Here is a 27,126-nt window from a genome sequence, read left to right as displayed (position 1 = left end):
CCTTTGGCATCCATTAGGAAGTCGTAAAATATGAACACTAAACATCGTCAATCGTTTAAGCACTCTATTCGTTGAGTTTCCCTTTTCATTATACATAATAAATAATTCAGATTCTGAAATAAAACTTTTCAACTCTTCACCTTGATTAACATTTTTTCTCAAACTTTCGTTTCATTTCAGATAACAAAATCACAATATAAAGATTTTATTCAATTACGAAAATCCAATACCAATCAGAAATCCGCCAATTACTCCCGACGTTAAGTTTGGCTGCTCCAACAGGAAAGAATGCAGCTTTCTGAAGAATCTTGCCATAATAGGTCTTATACCCTGGGATCTGGGCTCGCTAGTTGTGGTGCGATGCACATCATCGGCGCTGAGGGCGCGCAGCAGGTTGAATTTGATGTAGTCGTTCTGTCCAGCTAGCTGCAGGACGATCACGCCCGCACCGAAGCAGATGCACACGTACTTGCCGGTCTTGGTGAGCAGGTAGCCGCTGAGGAAGCCTACAGCAGCACCGAAAAGCAATTGCTGCCGGTCTGACATGTTGCGAATGTCACGCATCACTTTTGCGACGATTTGCGTATCGCAGTCGTCGCCGCCTCTCGCATTACGAAAAGCATGTACATTTGCGTCGTCCATTTCGCAAGGCTTCTCTGGCATGTAATCAACCAGAACGTATTTTGTGTTGCTGTTCATTGATCACAATTTATCACAAGAAATTTAAATGCTAAACGGAAATTTTGATGTTTGAACTGCTAAACCCGGTGACATCTGAGTGCCGCCATTGTTTAACTGGCAGCGCCACCTTTTGGCGCTTTTTAAGCAACTCATACAAATACATACTGTGATCAAAAAGTTCAGTGGTGAATGAAGACCCAGATTCATACTCAGGTTAAAATTTCTACATTGTTTTACTTAATTTAATAATCACGTTTTTATCCTTTATTTAACACCCTTTAAATCAACTTTTAAAATTTTTGAATAGTTATTCTCCTATTTGATTCTGAGACAAATCCAACAAATCATAAATCATCAAAATCTGTTTACGGGTTCTCAAGTTATAAAAGCTGTAACTAACCCAAGTTTGTTTTATACTGGTATATACACTATACAGAATATATGATTGAAGTCACCCCTACTCAATCCTTACATAATCTAATATCATGCAGAGTGTTCGATATTCGAATAATTGCAAAGTTAATTACATACACACAGTCTTGGCAACTGTTGCGCGCCGAGTGAGAGTGCAAATCATAATCATACGCCCACATAACACTTTTATTAGCCGCGAGCGGCGGCTGATCTTTCCAGATGCACCGACAAGTGTGCCATTTTCGCATTATTAGAATGATTAGAAATCCACATGAAATGAATCTTCGATTTCATCATCTCATACATGTTTTAACAAACATACCAACACTTAATGCTAACACTATCCAATAATATGTTGTTTGCAAGCCCACACATTTATATATCCAAAAATATTGCTGAACTATGGATGTGTTACTTCCTTTTTGAAAAAAATTAAGGTGCGTGCGTGGATATTTCTGTTAACATGATACACGCATTTGTATTTCGTCATCTGCAACGCCTCGCATAAAATCCAATCATTAATCAGTGTTTAATTGCAATGACATTAGGTAATTATTTATTATGAGCATATTTTAATATATAAAGTAGCCTATTTAATTACTCTTTAGATTCTGGTTAACATTATACAAAGAAATGTTTTCGGTAAAACTTTTCATTTTTATTTACTGACATGTCAAATGCTAATAGCGCCACCTAGGTTTATCATATACTAGCGACCTGCCCCGGCTTCGCACGGAAGTAAAAAACCGCATCAAAATCCGTTGCGTAGTTTCAATGATTTAAGCATACAAAGAGACAGACAGAGAAAGCGACTTTCCTTCTCCAAACAAAAACATCAACCGGTCAACTTCAACCCACACATACACACATACACACGTCTATGCTTGGAGGGGGAAGCTACGAAGCATCGCACAAAGAGCAGACGGGAATAATCGAAAACTTTGTATTTACGACATCACATTAGAAACCTCAAAAATAACAGTACTTCTCCACTATTTAATGGATGTTATTATACATACAAACCTTCCTCTTGAATCACTCTATCTATTAAAAAAAACGGCATCAAAATCCGTTGCGTAGTTTCAAATATTTAAGCGAACAAAGGGACCGGAAAAAAAAGCGACTTTACTTTATACTATGTAGTGATGATAACTATAACGATGATTAACTTATCATCTTCACTTTTATTCCTTGTTTTAGGCCCTGAAAGTTTTATTTTTATGTCTAAATGTAGTCTATTTGCTTTTCCTTGGACAAAAATGTATCTACACCAAAATGTATTAAAAATTTTTCGGTGGTTTTTGCGTGAAAGCGTCACAAACATTCGGATTTCCAATATTTTAATAAAAATAAAAATTTCTGTAAATTGCAACTGCGCATTTACGCAATTTAAGTCCTAAGCATTAATGAATAAGTTAGCTTAATGCCAACTACTTGTAATTTCATTATATTGTACATTATACATCAATAAATGTAAATTCTTGTTTTCCACGCAGTTTGAAGCAGTTGAAAACTAAAGAAGAATTTCTCGTGATTCTTGCATAACAGATATTTGCAGTCTGAATGTTTAAAAACATGTTACATGCTGAATATTGAATTCTTTCAAGTGTAATGTAATGTAATGCTTCTTGTAACAGTCGAAATGTAATCCACACGCCGCACACGCAATAATGATGGAGTCGATAATGTCATATTCGTGATTGGAAGCATTTTCCACGCTAGTTTTAATCGCGGTGCCAGTATTTATACATATAATACTTATATGCAAGTAAGTGCGTGATTAGTGTATTAAAATTATGCACTTATCTAGAAGCTAGACTTGCATTAGACAAAATGCAATATTTAATTGGATTTAGTTAACTTAAATACTTAAATACTTATGAACTAATTAATTTTTTACTCTCACTTTATTTAATTTCAAGTTTCAGGAAAAAGTTTAAAATTACAATTAAAAAAAATTATTTGCATCCATAGAAATTCATTTCTACAATTTGTATTCATAATTTCCAAATCTATTAGGGAATCTAATTAAGCGTTTTAGGTTAGGTTGATGAATTTGAGCATATTTGGTTATGTTTAGTAACAAGTCAAAAAAGTTGACATCTGCTTTCTCGTATAAACATATTTCTACACTGATAAATACATACACTTTACAGTTTATAAACTTTACGATGATTACAATGCATTGGTGATATCTTACAATTTGTAGTTATTTCACACCCACGTCCACACAGCGCAGCGCAAAATGGGCACTTCTATTAATGGCGTTGCGGAAATTCAACCGAGCAAAATCAATTATGTACAGATATAAATTATTACCTTGTTTATTTTTGAGATTATTTCTTCTTGTTACATACTAAACCGTTCAACACATTAGATATTTTATACAAAAGACTTTGGAATCATGTTATTATTCGAAAAGTAAAAGCAGTTGTCACCGAAAATAATTTTTTATATAATTACTTTTTAATGTGACCAAATAATAATATAATTAATTGCTGTAAAATTGGGCTTGTAATTAATTTAATTATGCTTTCAAGAAAGCAAATAAGGAAAACAATAAATACAAATCAAATATGCTACGAACAATTACAGACGGTTTAATTAAACGTCAAATATAAAGAATAAAATTATAAATGCTCAGGAAAAGAATTATTTTGGCGTCAGGCCATACGTTCCGCGAAAGGCGGTCAATTATTTACACGCTTAATATAAATAAAACAATAAAAACATAAATTTTATAAATTTACATTATATTTCGTTTAAAATATATTAACAGTATTTAAATTATGTTGTGATGCAAATGGAAATCATCAAAATTGATGATTAAAATGAATGAATGAAAATTTAGCAATTTTTCATATTCTGTATCATGTAATACCCTCTAGTGGCTGTTTTGGAAAGTAACTTAACCCAAAATCTTAATTTTAAAAGTTTTGGACAAGAATAAAATACCAAAACGATTAAAAACATTCCAATTACTAATTTTAGTTCGACATTTATTTATTACAGAACCATAACAATATATAAATATTGTATATCTTGAAATATTTGATAAATACCGAATAAATACATAGAATTCGTCCATTTGGACTGAAATAGGAAGGCATCCATGCATGAAGACACTCTCGATGCCACCAATATTCCAGTGTTGGTAAGTAAGTAAGCACAATTGTGTGTTGTGTTTGGCGGTGCGTTCCATACCTCGTTGAGATTGTGTGTGTGTATAGCATGCACGCCGTTTCTCTTTCTACCTTTCCTGCCCTACCTGTCCGTGCGTCCATCCTACCGTTGCGCGATCGCGAGCAGCGCGCCGCGCAAAGTCGTCTGCTCTTCAGCTGGTTTAGTGTTGCTGCCATTACTCGCCGGAACGGCACGTTGACGCTACATTCGCTAAATTACGCCTCACACAATCAGAACAACATAAACATAAACATAACTAACGTTGAGTCTTAACCCTCAAAAGTGACTTGTTGGATTTAAGTGACAAAGTGACTTAAAGATAGAAAGTGATTGGACACAACGTGTTATATATTGATTAAACTAAACACCCTCGTGTTTATCAGAAAGGGTGTGCGTAAACTATGATGCTTCACCGCATTGAAGACATGTTTCGTCTGTAGTGTGGTTTGGAGTGCAATCAATCCAGAGTCGGATATCATTGGCTTACAGTCAACGTACTTACAACAATAAAGCAAAGTAAGTTGTTAATTCATGTAATAATTGTAGGCGTGCGCGCATTTATTAAATTATTGCTTTATATTTCATAAAATCAGAGTATATAGAATCAGGTTATTTGCATAATAGCTATAAAAAGGTGTGAAAACAGACAATAAATTAAAAATTATAAAATCATATTACACGAAACTGCAATTTTTATTTTATTTCAGAAATATTGAATATATTATTTACTAAAATTTGCGGTAATTTTTTAAATTAATTTCAATGCCATGTCCAAGCGTTTTGTAAGATTTTATTGTTTTGTATATTATTACAACACTCAGTATATAATTGTTTTGCAATGATACGCAACCCAATACACACACACTTGATGAAACAATGCAAAAGCAAATCGTGCGTTTTGTTTGTAAAAATCATAAAAATATTTGCTAATTGAATTAATTAATACGTTATGCAAATGTTTCTGTTCTACATTCAAGTGCAATACTTCGTATGTAGAAAATATTTTTTATTATAAAATATATTAATAAATATTGAATGGCTAAGTTGCTTGCTGGTTGGCGAACAAAAGGAAGGAGCAGCGGACGTTGTTTGTTAATTTCGTCTCGGTCATCTTGTGCTATTGATTCTTGAGTAGTTGAACTGACTTATCTCGACTTGATTCTTCGGCGCGGCTTCAACTTCTTTCACTTGACTCGCCGCGCGCACTTGTTTCTCCCGATGCGAATGGCCATGAAACGCTTTTTGTGTGTGTACGATCGCTCGTCTTCGGATATTCTGCGCTTCAGCGCTGCCTTTTGTAGAGTCATTCATTTTTCATCGCGGCGTTTTTAATTTTCTACAATGCGCGCACGCTGCGCACGCAATTATGCCACTTTTTGCCATTTCCAAATCGGCATCAATTGAGCGCGATGAGTAGGTACATACAAAAAGCGATTGAAACTAATTTACCAACAAACTAACTTACAATCAACAAGGAAAAAACAGTTCTCATACGGTTTTCTTTAGTTAATATAAAATATAATATTAGTAGGTATTTTGGTAGTTATTTAAAAACGGACTGTAAAATTAACCGTTATGCCTATGAATACTCAATTTTAGCAAATAATACAGCGTATTTTCGGCACAACCGTAAATTTGTTATGGTTTTAAAGTAATTGTAACAGAATAATCATCGAATGTAATTTTTATATTCATAAACTAGATTTTGCTCAAAGATTTTATGAATTAATTACTTGGTTGTTTCTTGGACTGATTTTGTGCCGATTCCGCCAAGAAAAAGTCATATTTGTTTAGATAATGTAACTGAAACAATGATTTAGTTTTAATATCAACTTTTATGATTTTTATTTTAAAATGTTTAAGTTATATTTTTGCGAGAAAAGAGTAAAGAACCACATTTTGAATTTTTTAATAAGTTTTCTGCAAAATTGATTTCCGATTGCATTCTCTTTAACGGATATGAACAGAAACCTTAAAAAGATTTAAATATCAAATTTAGTCGCTGGAAGTATCACAGTATCACATTAGAATTTTGTTTAAAATTTTGCGTAAGTCAACTTTGTGCGTAACTTTCTTTCGGAAACTTTCCATCACTAAAATATTCCATAAATTGTTTCATTGTCAAGTTTATTACAATTTTAATTGCACCCAAGTGCCTTAAGTCAATTGTTATAGCCGTCACAGTGGTATACTTTTTTGTTCGTTAGCTGATTGCGGCTCGTTTATGGTTTTATTCGTTCGAATAGGAAAATAATTGCAGAAATAAGCATTTCCTTCGCGTATGCGCCGTTAGATTTGCTTCATTTCGCATCGTTTTACTGGAATCTTGATATTTTATGGTAATTTCACACGTAGCCAAAGCCCCGCAGCAATATGCAAAAGTTGTCGCCGACGAAGATCTAGAAGCGGAGAAAAAGAATTGGAACACTTTCAGTGCGCGCTCTTTTTCTCTTTTGACTCTCGACGAGCGTAGAACACAGTGTCGCCAACAGAATCAGTTAACACTTTATAATATTTTCTAATGATCAAATCATTAAAAAAAACAACATCGTAGAAATTTCTTTAGTTTTTTGTTTGCTTTAATAAAAAATATTTTAATAACTTTTATAAACACACTGTAGGTAGATCAGCAAGAATCTAGATTTATTATTGACAGTTTGTAAAAAATAGGCGACGCAAAAAAATTTGTATCCGCGAGCGAATTCCAAACGCAAAACCTGCCAATAGGCAATGAACGTGAAAACGTTGAAAAGCAATCAGCGGGCATTTGCGGTTTGAATCAACGTAGGAATCGGATTCGCGCTGCTTCACTTACAACACTCTCTTACGAGCACAGCGGCGGCATTTTATCAATTGAAAGCAGTGTTTCTGATTGCCACATCGAAATAAACTATTCTTCTGCGCTACAGTTTGAATTGTTATTGCTGAATAGAGGAGTAACCTGCTAGATACAAGCTACAATTCTGCAAAACCACCAAAAAGACCAAAAATTTCGTGTTTTACAAATCGGTTTAGTTGTTACTATCGAAACTGTTGTACCAAGAAATCATTTTGACTTGTGCGTTGCACACATCATTGAACATCACCAACTGATTGATTCAAAAACATTTTGCTTTCACTTCTTTTACATTTTACGTAAATTTCCTATAAAAAATAGTAATTTATGCTTTAATATTTATTACGAGTTCACGAGTTGTTCAAAAATTAAAATACAAAACTGGTAGACTGATAGAAGTTCATATTTTCAACACTGCATTTGATTCTTATGAATATTGTTCAAGGTAGTTTGGAGTAATGACTTCAAATATTTGCAACTTATCGAAAATTGCACACGCCATTGCTCTTATCAGTGAATGTTTTAAATCCTAGTTGTATTTATATTTTCATGGCAAACCTGAACGATAACCGCTAGTAGTTGAGTAGTTAAAACCGTAATTTACATTTGACGGTCGTGAACTCATTGCCATGCGCAACAGTTTGGGCGAAATTATCAACCGTGACTTCATCACATTGTGCCAAAGCGTAATTTAACGTATGAATGACTCAAAAACGAAATGATAAAAAAGTGTCTACAAAAAACTACAATTTTTGATGATCATACGTGAATTTAAACTTTTTTTTGTTGTTATTGCGATATTTTTGGTTTCTATGTCGGAAATTACGTGTTTAAATGTGATACCTGGTCTGTTTTAAATCACAAACACTTTGGTTCCTTTATTTTTTAAAATTTTATTTGGCAGAATATTAATTTCTTTATCTGACAGCAAAAGTCTTCCATTTAATTTATGAAATGACAAAAAACAGGTTAAAATATTGCATTATAAAGACGTTAGTGTTTCAAGCTGTTGGAAATTATTATAAACTGTTGTAAATTATTGTAAATTGTTGTAAACTCATTGTAGAATAAAAAACAGGCTTCCTCTTTGTGATATATCGCGAGTCGCAAAATCTTGATAACGCCAAACAGCAACAAAAACAACAAAATAACATTTCCTCCGACTCAACTACCATAGTAAGGTTTCTAGTTTATTACGCCGGTGTGAGCTATTAGTTTGTTGTGTTGTCGAGGCGTTAACGTGTTTGTTGTTCACGGTTTTGCGACGAATTGGGTAAACAGTCCACCGGCGGTAGATTCGCTCGCGTTTATGCGCTAATTATTTTCTCCGCGGTATAATATGATAATCACAGCAACAAAACAGAAAAAGAAAACCGATTTTGATGTTTTAATTGGTGCATTCGAATGGCGTCTTTAATTGGGATTTTTCTAGATTGGCCATTTTTCAATCTATAAATCATTCGAGACTGTGAAAAGAAATTAGAAATTACCAGTAAAACCGGCACGAGACAAACCGTATGTGCGCATTTGTGTTGACATTCAGTCGCCTCGGACACATTAATGAATGACACACATACCTCTCGATTGCAAATGCTTTCTTCTTGTGCACTTGCATGCGACATCTTGCGTTCTTGACCAGCGCTATTAGGTCTCGGCGTTTTGCTTCCTCAGTTCCGAGAATAGGAGTGATCATTGAATCATATACTCAACTCATAAAGTTGTTATTAGTATAGATGAGTTTCTGAATGAATCAGGCACGATTTAAAACACTTTGTATTAACGATGATATCAATTGTTTGAGCCTGGTTAGGCTCGTGCGTAATAAAACAATGATTGCATTGGAAGCTGCAGTGATGAATGATCATTACCGATCTTTGAACCAGGTATTGTTTTTGCATTACCTGGACTTTCCAATCGTTAAAGTATTATGTGTTTTTAATTACTCATTTGTATTTTTTAAACTAAAATATATACCATATTTGCATTTGACTGCAATTTCATTCGCACAGATTATCATAAAATTGGCTAATTAATTTTTTACTTTTTGGACTGTATATGTGCAGACTCCGTGAATAAATTTTTCAAAATTTTACAAAATTTCGAACAGTTCGAACTGTTTGTATGACAAAATAAAATTATTGTGTTTTTGAAGTGAAAACTTCTTTAGAATCGTTGTGATTTCGAAATTAATGAAACGACACTAAAAAAGACATAAATATTCTCTTAAATTTACAATTTAACTAGCTTATTTGATACAGAATTGTCCATATATTAAGACGCTGCGATCAGATCTTAATTATCTCTTTTAGTTTACGAGATATACGCGTTTGAAGAAAATGGACAAAAATTGAAAAATGTCACTTTTTAGCACTTATAGTCGCGTTTTTCAACCTTTTACTATAGGAAATATAATTATTTTATATCTTTATCTGATAGAGAATTTTTCAATCTTTCATAATCAGCAATTCGTTGGTTGCCATCGCTTTTATTTTAAGAGATATTAATTATCAAAAATCGTCGAAAAAAAGTATCAAGCACCCCCCCTTGGCAATTTTTTCTTAAGAGTTAAAATTTCATCTCTCAGATTTCCATTTTAACTATCCTATCTGATAGAGAATAGTCCGTAGATTAAGACGCTGCGATCAGATCTTAATTATCTCTTTTAGTTTACGAGATATACGCGTTTGAAGAAAATGGGCAAAAATTGAAAAATGTCACTTTTTAGCACTTTTAGTCGCGTTTTTCAACCTTTTACTATAGGAAATATTATTATTTTATATCTTTATCTGATAGAGAATTTTTCAATCTTTCATAATCAACAATTCGTTGGTTGATATCGCTTTTATTTTAAGAGATATTAATTATCAAAAATCGTCGAAAAAAGTATCAAGCACCCCCCCTTGGCTATTTTTTCTTAAGAGTTAAAATTTCATCTCTCAGATTTCCATTTTAACTATCCTATCTGATAGAGAATAGTCCGTAGATTAAGACGCTGCGATCAGATCTTAATTATCTCTTTTAGTTTACGAGATATACGCGTTTGAAGAAAATGGGCAAAAATTGAAAATTGTCACTTTTTAGCACTTTTAGTCGCGTTTTTCAACCTTTTACGATTGGAAATATAATTATTTTATATCTTTATCTGATAGAGAATTTTTCAATCTTTCATAATCAGCAATTCTTTGGTTGCTATCGCTTTTATTTTAAGAGATATTAATTATCAAAAATCGTCGAAAAAAAGTATCAAGCACCCCCCCTTGGCAATTTTTTCTTAAGAGTTAAAATTTCATCTCTCAGATTTCCATTTTAACTATCCTATCTGATAGAGAATAGTCCGTAGATTAAGACGCTGCGATCAGATCTTAATTATCTCTTTTAGTTTACGAGATATACGCGTTTGAAGAAAATGGGCAAAAATTGAAAAATGCCACTTTTTAGCACTTTTAGTCGCGTTTTTCAACCTTTTACTATAGGAAATATTATTATTTTATATCTTTATCTGATAGAGAATTTTTCAATCTTTCATAATCAACAATTCGTTAGTTGATATCGCTTTTATTTTAAGAGATATTAATTATCAAAAATCGTCGAAAAAAAGTATCAAGCACCCCCCCTTGGCAATTTTTTCTTAAGAGTTAAAATTTCATCTCTCAGATTTCCGTTTTAACTATTTTATCTGATAGAGAATAGTCCGTAGATTAAGACGCTGCGATCAGATCTTAATTATCTCTTTTAGTTTACGAGATATGCGCGTTTGAAGAAAATGGTCAAAAATTGGAAAATGTCACTTTTTAGCACTTTTAGTCGCGTTTTTCAACCTTTTACTATTGGAAATATAATTATTTTATATCTTTATCTGATAGAGAATTTTTCAAACTTTCATAATCAGCAATTCTTTGGTTGCTATCGCTTTTATTTTAAGAGATATTAATTATCAAAAATCGTCGAAAAAAAGTATCAAGCACCCCCCCTTGGCAATTTTTTCTTAAGAGTTAAAATTTCATCTCTCAGATTTCCGTTTTAACTATTTTATCTGATAGAGAATAGTCCGTAGATTAAGACGCTGCGATCAGATCTTAATTATCTCTTTTAGTTTACGAGATAAAAGCGTTTGAAGAAAATGGGCAAAAATTGAAAAATGTCACTTTTTAGCACTTTTAGTCGCGTTTTTCATTCTTTTGCTGTTGAAAATATTATTATTTTATATTGTTATCTGTCTTTCAGTCTTTCATAATCAGCAATGCGTCGCTTTTAGTTTAAGAGATATTAATTATCATTACAGCGTCAGTTTTTTTTGTTTTGTGGTACTTTATACACGGACGACCAAGACTGTGACTAAAGTAATTTAAAAAAGGCCTATCAACTACCTGCTTTAATTTTGCTATTACTTTCTTTTCTAACATTGTTTTTTTGTTCAAATATTATAAAATATTTCGTGTTTTAATTAAACTTACTTTTATACACTTGTGCGCTTAACATTACACCCACATAATTTTGAAATCTCTCAAAAGCAAACGAGTAACGCAACATAACTTTGTTTAAATTTAAATGTTTTGTGGTTTTGTTCGCGAGTTTAGTAATTGAAACATATCGCAACTGCTGCACGACGCATGACAATTACAATTACAACGAGGAAATAATTACCTTCACACAGCGCAAAAAGAGAAACGTAACTTCCGATCGTTATTTACGACGACGTTTAATTGCTGCCGAAGTCGGTAATTTGCGGCGGCTGGTAATCGTTTTTAGGCCAGAATGTTTTCGCCGACTAATTTAGATTTCTTTCGAGAGATCCGCGGATATAATAGACGACCGGCACGATTGCGTGTTGATATTCGAACACGTCCGACATGTTCGGAATGTGCGCCTTGTTCCTGTTTAGTTTTTTGTTGTTGTTGCTGTTTTGTTTTACGAACTTGTTCACACAAACCCATCATAAAAATCGATACCGTGCTGAATTAACTACAACCGAAATAGAGTATCTGCACGGATAATCGAGAAGCAATAAAGTTGCAATTAAACATTACGAGGAGAAAATTAAGAACATTTTTTGACCCATTTTAGTTTATATTACTACTGAATTAAACAATAAATCAATTTGATAGCTCTAAATGTATGCAACTCAATATACTTTGACTAAAATGTCAAAATTCTCTCAATTTATTATTTAATTCCGTCGTTTTTCGGAATTTATTCATCCACGTTCAGTGTTGTCGCTGTTTATCTCGGTGTGTGAATAACTTTGACCTTCGTTGTAAGGGTCACGTGAGAATTTCTCGTCGTCGCCACTTCGGCACATCGGCACGCCGAGTTCAATTTCTTCATTGCTTGCGCTTCGTGCCAGCCAATCCGCATCGTGTCGTAATGCTCTGCAACTAATTCACGAATATAATGCTTACTACACTCACATACGTCATAAACAAAACAAGCAATATTTCGTTTACATTCCCAGTCTGCAACAAGTCACTTTGATGAAGGTCGTTGAAGAGTTGCACTATGAATGTGCGAATCCACCTGCTCATAATCAACTATTAGTGCGATTAGTAGGTAATAGTAATAGTGTAGTAGTTATGGCGCAACCGCAACAATGTGATGCTCGTAATTAGGCGGGCAATCAGTGCGTGGTAAAAATATTATAATTTATTGGCTCGCGGAGGTGATGGTGAGTTCGGAGCGGTCAGGACGGATACTGCAATTAGTGCGTGCATATGGCACACGGAGAGAGAATTATCGTTCAGGTTTAATTCTGAATTTTGTGCTGCGATAATTTGCATAATTTTGTTACATTAATTCGTAATTATAATTTGTATATTACGGTATTTACATAATTTTTAGATGCTAATTAAAATAAGCACACCTAATATTTTATTTTTTATCGGTTGAAATCAGTTTTACAGAAAAAATAATTTTGAAGTTTATTGCGCGTCAAAAGCAAGAAATTTAATAATTCTTTTATTTTTATTTTTTTGCCACTTGTACGCACATTTATTTGTGTGTTTCTTTCGAAAATTTGATTATATTCACGCAAATTTCACGCAAAACTCTAGAAAAACACAAATTAACGTGTTTATTTTATCTTATGCTGCATCATAGGCAAATGCGCAGACGCAAGCTCCACCCCGTGACTAAAGCCCGTGACTAAAGTACTTTTAGGTGAAAATAGAAAAAATTGATTCGTTAATACAAATGACAATATTCTGTGATCTTGAATGATAAAATCCAAGAATTTAGATGTAAATGAGAGAAAAACAAAGAATTTTATAATTTTTACACCATGATATTCATTGAATGGATTAAATTAGTTGTATATGTTGATCAGTAGGTTTGTTTTGTGTTGGTTGTCCGCTGGTTGTTTTCTCGGCTGAGGATGGTGTGCGGTCGACCGATCGCCCCGGGCGCGTTTCGGCTAAAAGTAGGCCCAGACCTGCTAGAGAGTTCTGCGCGTCTCGTCTGAAATACTTTTGCTGCGAGACGGCGTGGCAAGTGCGCCCGCCAATGGAAGAAAGTGCGCTCGCCGCACTCAGCACAGAATTCCAAATGCGTATATCATATTTATCGCCGGCGGGCGCAGAACCACACGAAAAAAAAACACAGAAAAAAATAAGTAACACGAAACACGCGCACAATTCACTTTTTCTACGAGCATGATGACCTATTTTTGAAAATCAATGGTAATCGAATTAATAAATACAACATCGAGCAAAAATATTCTTCAGTGGAGTGAAATTTGGAACAAACCAAAAATTTTCTTGCAAATTTTTTATATTTTTACAGATTTTGAAGTTTTTCTGATTTTTAAGCGAGTTTTAACATTTAATAAATCACAAAATGCAATTTTTGTATTTTGAATGATAGACTGAATTATATACCTACTAATATCTAATTAAGTAGCTAATGAGAAAACTATTTCCACGAATTCACTTTCCAAGCGTGCGCACTTTTCTCTCAATTCAACAGGTTTAAAATACAACACAATGAAAATTCCAAACGCATTGAATGCAAAAAATAAAAGAAACTAAATGAAAATTGGATCACTGTGATGCAGCTTGATTTATTAGCTGAGTGCATAAAAAGAAGCTGTAATTTATCAAAAAGCAAAGGCTGAATTTGAATTAGAAATAGAAATTAATATTGTGTATTGATCTAATCATCAGGCTTAGAAATTGGAACACTGCGGCGGAAATTACTGGTTAGGCTGGTTTTATTCTCTTCTTATTATTCTATTGATTCATTTGTTTCATTTTATTCTATTCAATTTTTGATTTCAAGATTTCATTTTCATTATAAAAGGAAATTTGAAAATGAGATTAATTTGCTTCTATTGTTTTAATAGTAATGATAAGTTGCACTTGTTTCTAGTCATTATATAGTAGGATAAAATAGAGAATAAAAGAGAAGTGCGTTTGTTAGTCATATTGAACATAATCCAATAAAACGCAGTGAAAATACGCAGTGTGAAAAGAAATTCACCATCTGTTGATCGATTTATTGAATTTTCCTTATTAATAAATAATTCTAGCCACTTTACTTTCATTACAATTCAATTAACTACAGTTTTGCTCAATTTAAATTTACTGCGCCGCTTTAATACGTTTTAAAGTGCAATACTTAGCGCTACTTTTGTACTTTTGGCGGCGCTTTATGTCATTTCCCAGCGCGAACAATATAAGAATTAGCTCACTGCGTAAATAAGATTTTCTTTTTGTTTACAACGTCGCCGCCGCGGCAATGCAATGATGCGATGTGGCAAAATGTGAAACGGGTGAAAATTACACATCTTTGAATTTCAATTCGCGCCTTTCTAATTACTCGTCGTTGAATCGGTTAATGGAAAACTTAGTTCCAGGATACTATAAAAGGATAAACAAGTAAACTTGCTAATGTGGAAATTAACAGACAAACAAATTTCAATTAAAATTCATTTAACCGTTTAAACTCTTATTTTCGTCTTCGAAGCTATTGTTTAGAAAGATTTCAACTGTGATTAAAAGATATTAAACGATGGGAAAATATTTTACGTTTTCGAATATCAAATCCAATTAGTATTGCGAAATGTTTCGATTAATATGGAAAGCAATTTGCTATTATAAATAAAATTAACGAATTTTAAATTATTATATCGTGAAGTATAAAATGAAATAACTGAATGACCATTTATTTGTTGATTATGGTTTCAACCATGAATTAATACAAAAGAAAAAGAAATTTTTTTGGTACATTCACCGCGCATTAAAAATTACTTTGAGTTCTAAAGCAAAATAGTCATATAAATGAAAATTACAATGCAAATTAATGCTCATTGAACTCGAAACAAAACAAAACCCAAAAACCATTTCGTTTATAATGATTTATTCAAACTTTAATCACACATGATGAGTTGTTTTGTGATGGAACGTAACTATTAACAATAATAGTTTCTTATACTGTTATTTATTACGTGCCTTGCGTAATATGTAATGCGCAAAATGATCAAAATATTTTTACTTTATTTTTAAACAATACCACATCAACGTAATTAAAGTAAAAGTTGCGTCTCTGCAGAAAAATTTAACTTTATAATTTTATTACATGCTAATAGTATCATTCTTTCACTTCTTTGTATTTTGTATTCATTTGTATTCATTTATATGTATTTAATTGAATAATTTTACTTTTAGAATGTTGATGTCTGATTATCTCCACCATCAGTCGTCGATGGCGATGCATCATCCGTTTCAATATGGCGGCGGTGGATCCAGTATGTCCGCCATGTCGGCGATGTCGGGGATGTCGGCCATGTCGTCGGACACGATGTCCGGCAGCGTTGTCTCTTCAACGAGACAATCTAATCGCGTGAGGACTGTGCGACTTGTCAGACCGAATATAAGCGCGTTGCCGCCGCCAGGGTTAAGTGGATGTCGTCATGGGCCTAATTTAGGATTCAGTATCCGAGGTGGGAGGGAACATGGTACTGGTTTTTCGTCACGCATATTGAGCTTGGTTCGGAGGCTCATAGGCAAGGATTAAGGGTAAGCAAAGTTCTTTATACATTTACCTAAATAAGTGATTTATAATTTAAAAAGGTAAAACTTAATAAATATTAATCAGGGAGAGGGGTATATGGTAACATAACCTAAACTATAAAATTAAATGTTTATTCATTTAATTTCATTCATAATGTTCTTTTTTTTGTCCAAAATTTGTAATATTGAAATTTTCTTTTAGAAGAAAAAATACTGGTAACTTAAATTAACGTATTAAGTGGGTAGGACTACAAAAAAATAATAATAAAAAGCACCTACTGAAATGAGTGTTAAATTTACATTTTAGTGCAAATTTGATGCGTCCGGAGCTGTCAGCAGTAAAACATTTTTATGGCCCAACCTGAAATAATCAATGCATAGTATTTGCAAATAAACTGCTAAATTAATTCTGGCAGCAGTCTTATCTCATAATAAACGCATTTCGGGTGGCGCTGGCGCCGATTCTTCGCGCCATAATAAAAAAGTAATCTGCTCTTACTTTAAAGCGTAAAATATTAAACGGTAATTGTTTTTTAGAAAGTTAATTGTAATTTAATCGCAGATAATTTAATCAATTACTTTCGGAAACTGAGAGGATATGTACTCTGTCATTTTGTTTATGTGTTTTTGTGCTTTAATTAAATTTCGCGAGTTGATAATTTATTTAATGTCGAATGTATCCGACGCGAGCGGATGGTAATTGATGCGTTTCGTAATTTTTTCCACATCTGATCTAACGCTCTGTGTTATTATTACGCTCACCTGCTGCTGCTCTTTGTGCGTACTCGTAAAGATAAATAAACATTATTTCCTGTGCGAACGCTGGAGCTACATAAAAAGTTTAAACACAAAAACTACTTTTACACCAGAATGTTTCAAAATAAAATAATAGTCAATAATCTATAAATTGAGTGTGAAAACGTGAATAAAAATGTCTTGTAGCTCAGTTGTAGACTATTAGGTATTCAAATTGATTTTCTTTAACTTAAATCTTGCGCGTGTGCGATCTGCAGTGTATGCTCCTGCATAAATGCATATTTTAATTAACTTTCTTCGCCTCCGCCATGTGCGCGTCCGGCGTGTGCGCCGTGTGTGTCTTCAATACAATTCGCACTCGCTGATTTATATTCAAATGTAAGCATGAGCACGGATTACATTACGTTTGTATTCATTTCGCATTCATGTTTTTTCGGCATGCAGACACATTTCTCTTCTTCAAACGCATTGCGAGCTTTTCCTGTTGCTATTCATAGCAAATGCATCCTCCGCGTTTTCACCCGAGAAAAACGCCGCATCAAATACAGCGAATATCAATCACTCGTCGTTTGCGAGCTGGTTATCGAATTTTTAGTTGTACTAGAATGCGATGAGTGGTCGTGTTTATGTGCCCACGTTGATTCATTGTTTCGTGAGTGTACGAGCATTATTATGAGCAATTGTCGTCAATATAATCAGTACAGGTGTTTTATTGTTATCGTTATTTCGATTCATAATTGCCCAGCTTAAACCTCCGGCGACAAATTGGAGAAAGTCATGCTGAGATGAATAAATAAATAAATATCGTATAAAAATTGTTACACTTTTGTGTAAAACTGTATATGCGCCGAGAATTGAATTCATCTCGTGATACCGTTACAAACGATCACGAAGTCAACTCAACACAATAATACACAGATAATCCGATGAATTATACAGTGTGCAGATAGCACGGAGTGGAGGAACACCCGCAACGCATAAATTTCGTCCAATGCACGATTATAAGTACCAGTACTTGTATGATACTTGTGTTCTGTTCTTGTGGTGGTGGTTTCGAGGCTTCTGGCGTCGGAAGGTGAACTTCACATCGCCATCGCGATTCTCGAAGGCACGCTAGCGTTTCCATAACGTTACCGCAATACCATAAGTTCTTATTTCATTCAAATTTTTAAATCCCTATGACAACTTTGCCATAACTGACTGTAACGTTGAAGGTGGATTTAACTTGCATGCAATAAACATGAATTGAAGCTTTGAGCTTTTGTAGTCGCTTGCTTTTGTCTACGATTGTAGAATTCACTTCCCGGTTGGTTGCAATTTGTGCTATTGATCGTATTGGAAAAATGACACATCCAAGTTAAGCATTGATTGGTTGTAATGGTTGAATCTTTGAATGCAGTGTTATCTAGTCAGTTGTTTTCATGATAGTCATGCTTCATGACAAGTGCAAGTCGTACTTTTACTTCGACTTATTTAGCATTGTAATGGACGGAAGGTGAGCGTAAAAAGCAAAAGATAAAGGTGTAAAAAGCACATTAAGTTCATGACCGGCCACCACAGGAAGTTCAATTCTTGTTGCGTTGATGATTACGACTTCAGACGTCATAAGTCACTTTACTACAAGATTCTAAACGTCATCGGTTACAAAAAACACATTAACAAGATACACTATATTAAAATATGTAATGTGTCTTGAGAATAACAAGAATACTTGTTTAAGACTAAGACATTTGAGCGTTTCAATGCTCTAACAACCCGTCGTTGTTGGTCAGTTTTTGCTGGAGTTTACTCTTCAGGCTGGTTTCGTACTGCAACTACTGGTTGTATTGGTTCATGGCGTGGCAGTCATACCATGACATGCGGCCGCTCATGATGCTACTTCGAGAAACTTGAAGAAACCAAGTAACGACCGGTTAAGGTCAATGTTAATAATGCTGCTCATTTCAGGCTAGGCTAAGTATCCGCGCTACGCCGGGGCTACTTTGTTTCATCGCTAATTGTCTTTTAAAAGTTGACTCTTGTTCACGTCACTCTACCACACAAATTTCAATCATCTTCAAACAATGCCAAGCAAAAAAACAATCAGAGAATTACGTGTGCGCGAGTTTAATTAATATTTATTATAATCCACTTTCACTCGTATGCGAAAATTAATGAGGAATTGTTGACATGTTACCCGTACAGTGAGAAGACACTTTTTAGTGATGCGAACATTTTTCTTCTGCTTGAGAAAACATGTAAGATGTAACTTGTTGCGTTTGCGTATTGTACAGAATTACAAGGAATGCAAGAAATAACCTTGGCTCCTTGCGGCTGGGGTTCAATGAAATAAAACCGGGCATCCAATAAACGCACAAATAAAATCTATATCTATATCGCGGCATCGCGCCGTGCGAAAATAATGGCCGGCGATAAATAAGGGCAGCCGTCGTTTTAATTAAAATACCAGCGTTGCGCGTACGCGCGCCTTTAATTGAGATCTAATTTATTACAATCGCGATTTTCTCTGCTTGCAGGTCGGGGATCAGATCGTCCGCATCAACGGCTTCACCGTCGAAGACGCCGTGCACAAGGAGGTGCTGCAATTGATTTCGAATCACACTCATCTCGCATTGAAAGTCCGAAGTAAGTATATTATTACAATTAAGGTTATAGTTTATACACTAAATGTCATTGCTGTCATGATTAAAACCTACAAAATTGGTTCTTGCTGAAATATGTTTTTCTTCACGCTTAGAACGAATGTGTTCGCGGCGTTTAGTTGTTGGTTTTGCTGCACGGTTCGTCGGGCAAGTGTACTCGAATCACCTTGACGTACCGGAAGACATTATCAATGCATATAACTCGCCGGCCGGCGGCGGCGCTTTCATAACGCGAAGCGGCATAACACCTAATTCTATTCAGCGCCAAATTGTCGGGTTTTTCACGCGCACTTGGCCTGCGCCTGCACAATGCACTGTTGTAATCTCGAACCACATTTTCGGTTTCTCAGATTCCAAAATGTAATTTTGCAACGCAAATTACGCTCGAAATTGGATTACCGCTAATTTCGGATAAAATTGAAAGGAATTTCATTCAAATCGTACTCGTTGTGTGTGTGTTGTAACATGTAACAATGCAGCGTGGATGTTTTACAATTCGAAAAGGATGTTTAGAATTTATTCTGGAACATCCTGCTTGATTAAATTATATCTGCCTACCATGTCTGGTAGTTTAGAGCAACATGACAAAGAAGATTCGTCATGAAATTATAATATTTATTCAGTCATACGAGAGTAATAAAAACAAAACTCTCCAACGTTTGACTTATCTTAAGATAGAAGTTTCTTTTGTTCCACTTCTAATATGACTATAATCCTAATTTAAATGCATAATTGCATTAGTACAGGGCAGGCTTAAAAATGATAATATTTTCTTGAGCTGGATATACTTTCTAAGGCCGTGTTGAGCGTATGCATGAATTATCGAATGTAATTTGCAGTTGACGATGCCGGGGACCATTAATAATCATCCTTTAATCTGCCCGCAAATCAAACGCATCGTGTATCATTTTTCAGCCGGTTATTAAAGCCATGCGCTCGGTAATGAAGTCAAGGCATGAATTCTGTCAATAATAATTTTCATGTGAGTGCGCCTCACATTCGCTTATTCTATTAGGGCTATATTACATTCCCGAATGTAATGCGAAAACGCATCATGTTAATTAAAGTGGTTCTGCGAGACCCGAGGCGAGTACGAGGTTGATTATTGAGCAATTCTTGTGCAATTGGCAAGGATAATAACACGGTGTTCGGAGAATCATATTTCACTTAAAGTAGGCAATAATTTTAGTTGCTGCTGAAGGATTTATTGAAATTTATTGAATATTGACGCTTGGGATTAAATTTTGTTGTTGTTTCAGGTGTTGGGATGATTCCTGTAAAAGAGTAAGTAAAATTACTTAAGTGATTTTTAAGTAGATTATGTGATTTTTGATTGTTTGCAAATTATTTTAATTTAGAAAACGAGGTGATCCATTAAGTTGGCAAATAATATCAGACTGTAGTTCGTCGACACGATCCTCGCCACAATTAGGCGAGAAGAATCATGATGTCCGCATCACAATCCAAGTCGCGCCGCGCTCCAAATTAGGATGCGGGTAAGCTCGTAAATTTTAACGATCGCACGCATGGCCGATCTAACGATCATCTTCGATTTAGAATATGCAAAGGCCCCGATTGGAAACCGGGTATTTTTATCCAGTTCACCAAGGAGGGTGGGATTGCACGTGAGGCTGGCCTGCGGCCCGGCGACCAAATCCTTGCGTGCAATGGCGTGGATTTTGGCGATATTGCTTTCAACGAAGCGGTGGCGTTGATGAAGTCTTCGCGGCAGCTGGACCTTGTCGTGCGGAAGTCCGCCGGCTCCGAGCTCTTCCCCGGCGAGTCGTCCGGCTACAACAGCTCGGCGAGTTCAGTGACTGGCGACCAGAGTCCCTCGTGGTCCGATTCCAAGCGGCTGTCGATCGTCAAGGAAGAGTCGATGGACTTGGAGGATCGTCTCGCGCATCTACAACGCGCCAACAGCAAGCAGAAGTGGGAGAAGATCGAATGGGACGACATCGATGCCGAGTGCGATAGGGGCAACTTCTACAAGCCGACGATTATCAATCTCTCCGAGCACGGCACGACCATCAAGAATAATGGCACCAGCAGCTTCGAGGACTGCAAACCGGAGCCACCGAACCCACCGGACACCAAAACTGTCGTCGTCGAAATTCATCGAAGCGATGAATCGACAACAAAACCACTTTTACCTAATCCACCACATGAAAAATTAGCTCTATCGAAAACGCCTTCAATTAGCAGCTATACGAGCTCAGCGAGCCGCAGCAGTACGCAATCTGCAGCCACAAGCCTTTCCAGTGCCATTTCCCAGGAGCTTTTAAGACGATCAGAGGTAATAACCGCATTTCAATAAATTCAATGCACCGTACTTTTTATCCTACTATTATTACAGAAACAAAAGGTTGATAACACATTATCCATCGACGAGCAGTTGCAAATGAAGAAAAATCTTATGAAGAACGTCGACACGGAAAAACAACAACAGCACCACAAGCTCATGGATGAGTTTCGCAAGGCGCACAAGAAGATGTTCAAGTCTAACGGGCCGGCAGATAGCGTCGATGATAAGCAGGTAGGAATTACAAGCATAATTATCTGATGTTACGGATTACCGCAGCCGAAAAAAATCCGATTCAATTGTTAATTTTACTTTCGTTTCTTGGCACCCACTCTCACATTTTATTTTTACTTTCTTTCTTTTCTTCGGGTGGATTCTTTATTTTTTTGTTTGAATGATGCGCATAATACTGGCGTTTTTGCGCGAGTTTTGTTTAATACATATTATAATATGCGGGTTTCATGTTGCCGTTGATGTTGAATGCTCAGCTAGTTGAGAATGGATCCAAAGTGAGCGTGCGACTTCAATTCAATTGTGTGCACGACGAGCACGCGTAACTCTTACGTCGCGTTGCGCTTTTCTTTTCACTTTTCGTGCGCGGGAATGGATGATTTTTGCTTTTTCGCGTTGAATTACAATATTCCATTATTTTTATTGTGTTTCATTGGCGCGCACGTCTGTTACCCATACGGTCGTGTGCTCATCGACTAAATTGTAACAATGAGACTTTATACAGAGTGTTGCAGAAAATAATCATTTAAGAAAAATAATTTTAGATGTAATTTTGGGTAATATTAATGTAACACTCTGTACAAATAATGTTTTCATTGTTTAAATTAAACTTAAAGAAGATTTGTGCACACACAGTTTAATAAGTGATGCGATTTCATTTGTTTCATTCATTTCTCAATCTATTATGAACTTTTAACAAGTTGCGTAATGAATCAAATCAAAACAACAAAAATTAAGACTTCTCTGAGCAATTCAAAGTGTTTAACATTTAAATTGATGTCTTAATGTGCCAATTTATTAGTTTATTCATAAAAATGCTTTAATTACGTAGTTGCTTCAATTATGGTACGCATTTGTAAATATTAGCACAACCAACAAGCAAAGTTCATTAGATATATTATTGCAACGCGTACCAATGTTGCTGCTTTTAACAATGCACTCACTGACACAACTATTTCGATAAGGTATGTCGTGTACGCTATTACGCGCCATAAATAGGCGTCAAGTTAGTGATAATACAATCTCGCGTATCTTGAACAAACTCACCTGACTATATAACCGCCGATTGTTTCTTTTTATCTTATATTCTTACTCATTCATTCTGTTAATCGTTTAGTGTTTTAGTTTTTTGGTAAAAAAAGAAGAACTAAATTTCGTTTACATTCTAAGTGAATATTTCGTAATCTTGCAATAATAATAATTATGGATTAACATCCGTGTCGGTTGAAATCGTACGAAATAACATACGAAATAATAAATAATCCAAGAGGTTTAAGTACTTTGCGGTTGTAAATATTGTTGTAGTTATTATTGCCGGTGGTTATTATTGTTATTATTATTATTAATATTAAAGGTGGAAATTCGCCGTTTTACAAGTTGAAAATCGCTGGCGCATTGTACATCATCGTGGTTTCGCGTCGCGTTTGCAGTTCGCGTGTGTTTGTGTTCCAGTGCATGGTTTTTTTCTACCTTACCGCCGCGAGTTCGTTCGGCTTCCAAAGTCGTCGTCGTGTCGTTGTGTAAGCGAACCGAACCGCGTACGAACTACGAACGATTCGTTTGTAAATAATAAACGACTCAGTTGTTTTTTCAACAATAGACGAAACGCACTTACTTCAAAACTTAACACATTTAAGTGTTGGCTTAGTTTGCCATTAAGTAGCTCTATAAAATCGTTGAAAAGTGCAGTTTTCATTAGTTTTCCTTTTGTGCATGTGCATTCACAACAATTGCAGTGCGTCGGTGGTTCAGTATGAGCAATAATAATAGTTGTAATAAAGTTGGGAAACCGCTTGTGATCATACAGACTTATGAAGTAAGCTGGTTAATTAGAAATTTCTAAATGCTTATTTAAATTGTATTGTTTTCTGCACAGGATCGTACAAATGGACATTCCCAAGATAGCACAGACAGATTAACCCAGCTAATAAACAATTCGAATGGAGGCAATGAGAATAAACCGAATTGTTTCACTGATTTGACCATACATAATAAAAAGGATGCAGCGCCTCCACCACCACCCGTAAATATATTTGTATTATAATTCTTATGTCAACTTTATTAAATTTTTATAAATTTTAGTTGCCAATGTCTGGTGCTGCAAATTCAGGAGGTGCCTTTAATATAGTGAAACCGAAACAAAAAGCGCCACCACCGCCGGTACCTGTAAAGACCAGCACGCTTTCAAGTTTTTCAACTTTCCATCAACCACCCCCTTGCCCAACACCTGATTACGACACCTTGTCGCTGAATTCAAACTCAACGCTTCCGCGTTCTCTTCCCAAGAAGCCTGTCAACCGTACGACTAGTCACAATCCTTCCAACACGCATCACAATGACGCCGTAGAAATGGAATCGCTCGACTCGTTTGCGATACACAATCCAGCGAGTAATCCGAAACCACCGTCGACTTACTTCCACCCCGATTCTTTCGACGCCGCCAAGAAACCTCTGAGCAACGTCACAATCGGTGAATATGCTGGTGCAAGTAGAAAAACGCCTGGAAAATTTGACTTCTTGAACGGAAGCGCCGCAGATTCCAATAAGGAACCAATCAACTCTCAATTTGCATCAGAGTTGGCGCAGACGTTGAACCGATCGAATTTAAGGCGACGCACTGACTCAATGGTAAAATTAGTCAACTAATTATGAGATAAATACGAGTACATGACGGTAGACTGTTTAAACACATGATTATAATTTACTTGTACTGATTTTAGGAAAATCTATTGAATCATTCAACACCTCAAATCAGGAGTGACGAAACTGGCTCGGTTCGAATAACAGTGAACAACAACACAAACCGACAGCTCAATTTGGATGCACTTTCAAAGGTACTTACAAATCGTGTCAAAATTAACGTTGCACCGGATATGAAGAAGGTCGACAACATGGCGGCCGCACCGAATGGCATCCTAAAGAATGCTCAAAACGGCAGTGCCACCGGCAACGGTAATATGCATCACAGATCATTGGTTCACCAAAAAAGCATTACATTCGGCGAGATGTAAGAGCCTCCTCCATGCAATACGACTTATAATATCTATCTTAATCTATTCTCACACATCCATCACAAACATTTCCATTATTTACATATCTACACCGCATCAGTAATCAGTATTTATTAATTTCGTCTTTGGTGCTGTTTTAGGCCAACAGTAATCATTGATGAGCCACTGCATGTCTCATGAATTATTAACCAGCAATAACTTAATCACAAAACTTAATTAAAACATGTACTTACCTAAGTTATAGTATAGATAAACTTTAAAAATGTTTTAGTTATTCGTCAGTGTGTGTTTTATTAATGGAAAGTTTGATAAATGTCTTGTACATAAATGTTATAGTCTGTATTTAATTCTGTTGTAGTTTTTTCTGTATTGTCTGCCAATAGTTTATGATTAGAGTTTTGTTATTGTCCGTAGTCGTACACTATACTTATTGTATTTGTTAATTTGTTTTATAGTTTACACTACTATTTTATGTATATGAAGTGCATGAGTTTGATTGTATAATAACTTACTGAGAATATTTAATAATAATTAAATGATTTTATAAACATGACTTGTACGTGTTTTGTGAAAAGTATTTAATCTACATTAAATCTCTACAATGCTAATTGACGTATGCGAAGGACTTCTGTATATTAATTTTATTTTTATAATTTTTGTTGTTACGTTGGTAATTTTGGCCAACCAGCTACTAACACGGGCGGAATGTAAATATTATGAAAACGGATTACAATTATGTTTCGCATCCTGATAATATTTATTTTATTTTAATTTTGTTTGTCTTTTTATATTCATTAGTGAATGTCGTCAGTTTTGGATTATAAATTTGACGTGTGTGTTTTAATCCAGGATTTGCATTTCTGTACACTTTTTAGTATAAATATGCTATCATCCGGCAATTGGGTATCAGAGAACCCTTCAATCTGCAGTGTGAGTACCAACAGTTTAATATAATATATATTCACTGTTAATATTTAATTCTTGTTCACAGAATGAGATTCCTTCTTGCACTAGCTGCCATTTTGGCGTGCGGCCATGCTTTTGATCTTAATCTGGGTGTAGACCTTTCCTTTAGCAGCCAACTTGATGGCATGCTGGCTGGCCAAAATGGTAAATTCAAAGAGTATTTTGAAGACTTCATCGAAGGTATCCAACTGGCTCGTGACCATCTAAGCGAGAATTCTGCCGAGAAATGCGCCACTTTCGTTAATGCTACGCGCGCACTAATCAATAAGAGCAAACTTTTTGCCGCCGAAGCTAAAACCGTCATGCTGGCAAAGCTTGATGAAATTCAACAAGAAATGGAAAGTAATTTCCAAGTAGTCCTAGATAAGATGGAAGCTTTCCTGGATGCTTCGAAAGCATACTTCACCAATGTTTGGCAAAGTCTTCAACAGGAAGAAGATTTACGCAATGCAGCTAAGAATATTGTCGTGTCCACTTGGACCCTTATCAGCAGTAGTTTTGAATTTGGCACGAACGTCACAAACGAGAACTTGAACACTGTCAGTTCAATCTACCACGAAATTAAACTGCTCATGTTATTCTTCAAAGCTTTCTTGGAAGCCGCCGCAAGAGAAATGGCTTACTCCTTTATTAATTATGTGCTGTCATGGATGGAGAACTTCCCTATAATGGCGGCTCCAGTTACTGCAGGATTTGAGGAAGTAAAGAACGCTGTGTTGGGACTTCTGCAGGTTCTTATTCAGATTCTGGTAACTGTATTACAAGCCTTACTTTCTGTGGGAAACGTAGTGCCAGACATGCCAAATGTTCCAGATACCTTACCTAACTTATCCGACTTCCCAGGTTTACCATCAGGTTTACCATCAGGTTTTCCATCAATTCCAGGAATGTCACTTTAAATTTGGTTATTTGCAGTTCTTTCAGTTTCATAATAAATTTGATTTGTTTGATATATTTGAGCCACTTGCCTAATTTTTGTCCCAAAAAAATAATTTTTAGCAAGGCCAAAATGAAAAATGAAATAAAAATCAATGGAGTTTGTCGAAGTGATGAAATATATCTAGTCAGTTTAACATTACCATCAATATTTCAGAAAATAAAC

At 35.2% G+C, this 27,126-nt stretch overlaps 1 protein-coding gene across 1 annotated transcript; it reads left to right on the top strand.

Annotated features, from left to right (window-relative positions):
- Nucleotides 1-4,272: 4,272 nt before the first annotated feature.
- LOC135792203 (harmonin-like) lies at nt 4,273-27,079 on the top strand. Its single transcript, XM_065302815.1, is given in 13 exon segments — nt 4,273-4,794; nt 15,772-16,064; nt 16,067-16,122; nt 19,389-19,497; nt 20,774-20,798; nt 20,873-21,010; nt 21,072-21,810; nt 21,871-22,050; nt 23,924-24,070; nt 24,130-24,675; nt 24,768-24,999; nt 25,199-25,988; nt 26,050-27,079. Coding segments are annotated over 11 exon segments (2,475 nt in total). The 5' UTR covers nt 4,273-4,794; nt 15,772; the 3' UTR covers nt 25,210-25,988; nt 26,050-27,079.
- The last annotated feature ends 47 nt before the right edge of the window (nt 27,080-27,126 follow it).

The sequence above is a fragment of the Atheta coriaria genome, unplaced genomic scaffold (genome assembly GCF_025399875.1).
Source record: "Atheta coriaria isolate IRGN ID8LTWV9N9 unplaced genomic scaffold, Caltech_Dcor_3.1 hic_scaffold_5_pilon, whole genome shotgun sequence".
In the NCBI taxonomy this organism is placed as follows: domain Eukaryota; kingdom Metazoa; phylum Arthropoda; class Insecta; order Coleoptera; family Staphylinidae; genus Dalotia; species Dalotia coriaria.
The sequence above is the reverse complement of the archived record's forward strand: the minus strand, read 5'-3'. Positions and strand labels throughout refer to the sequence as shown.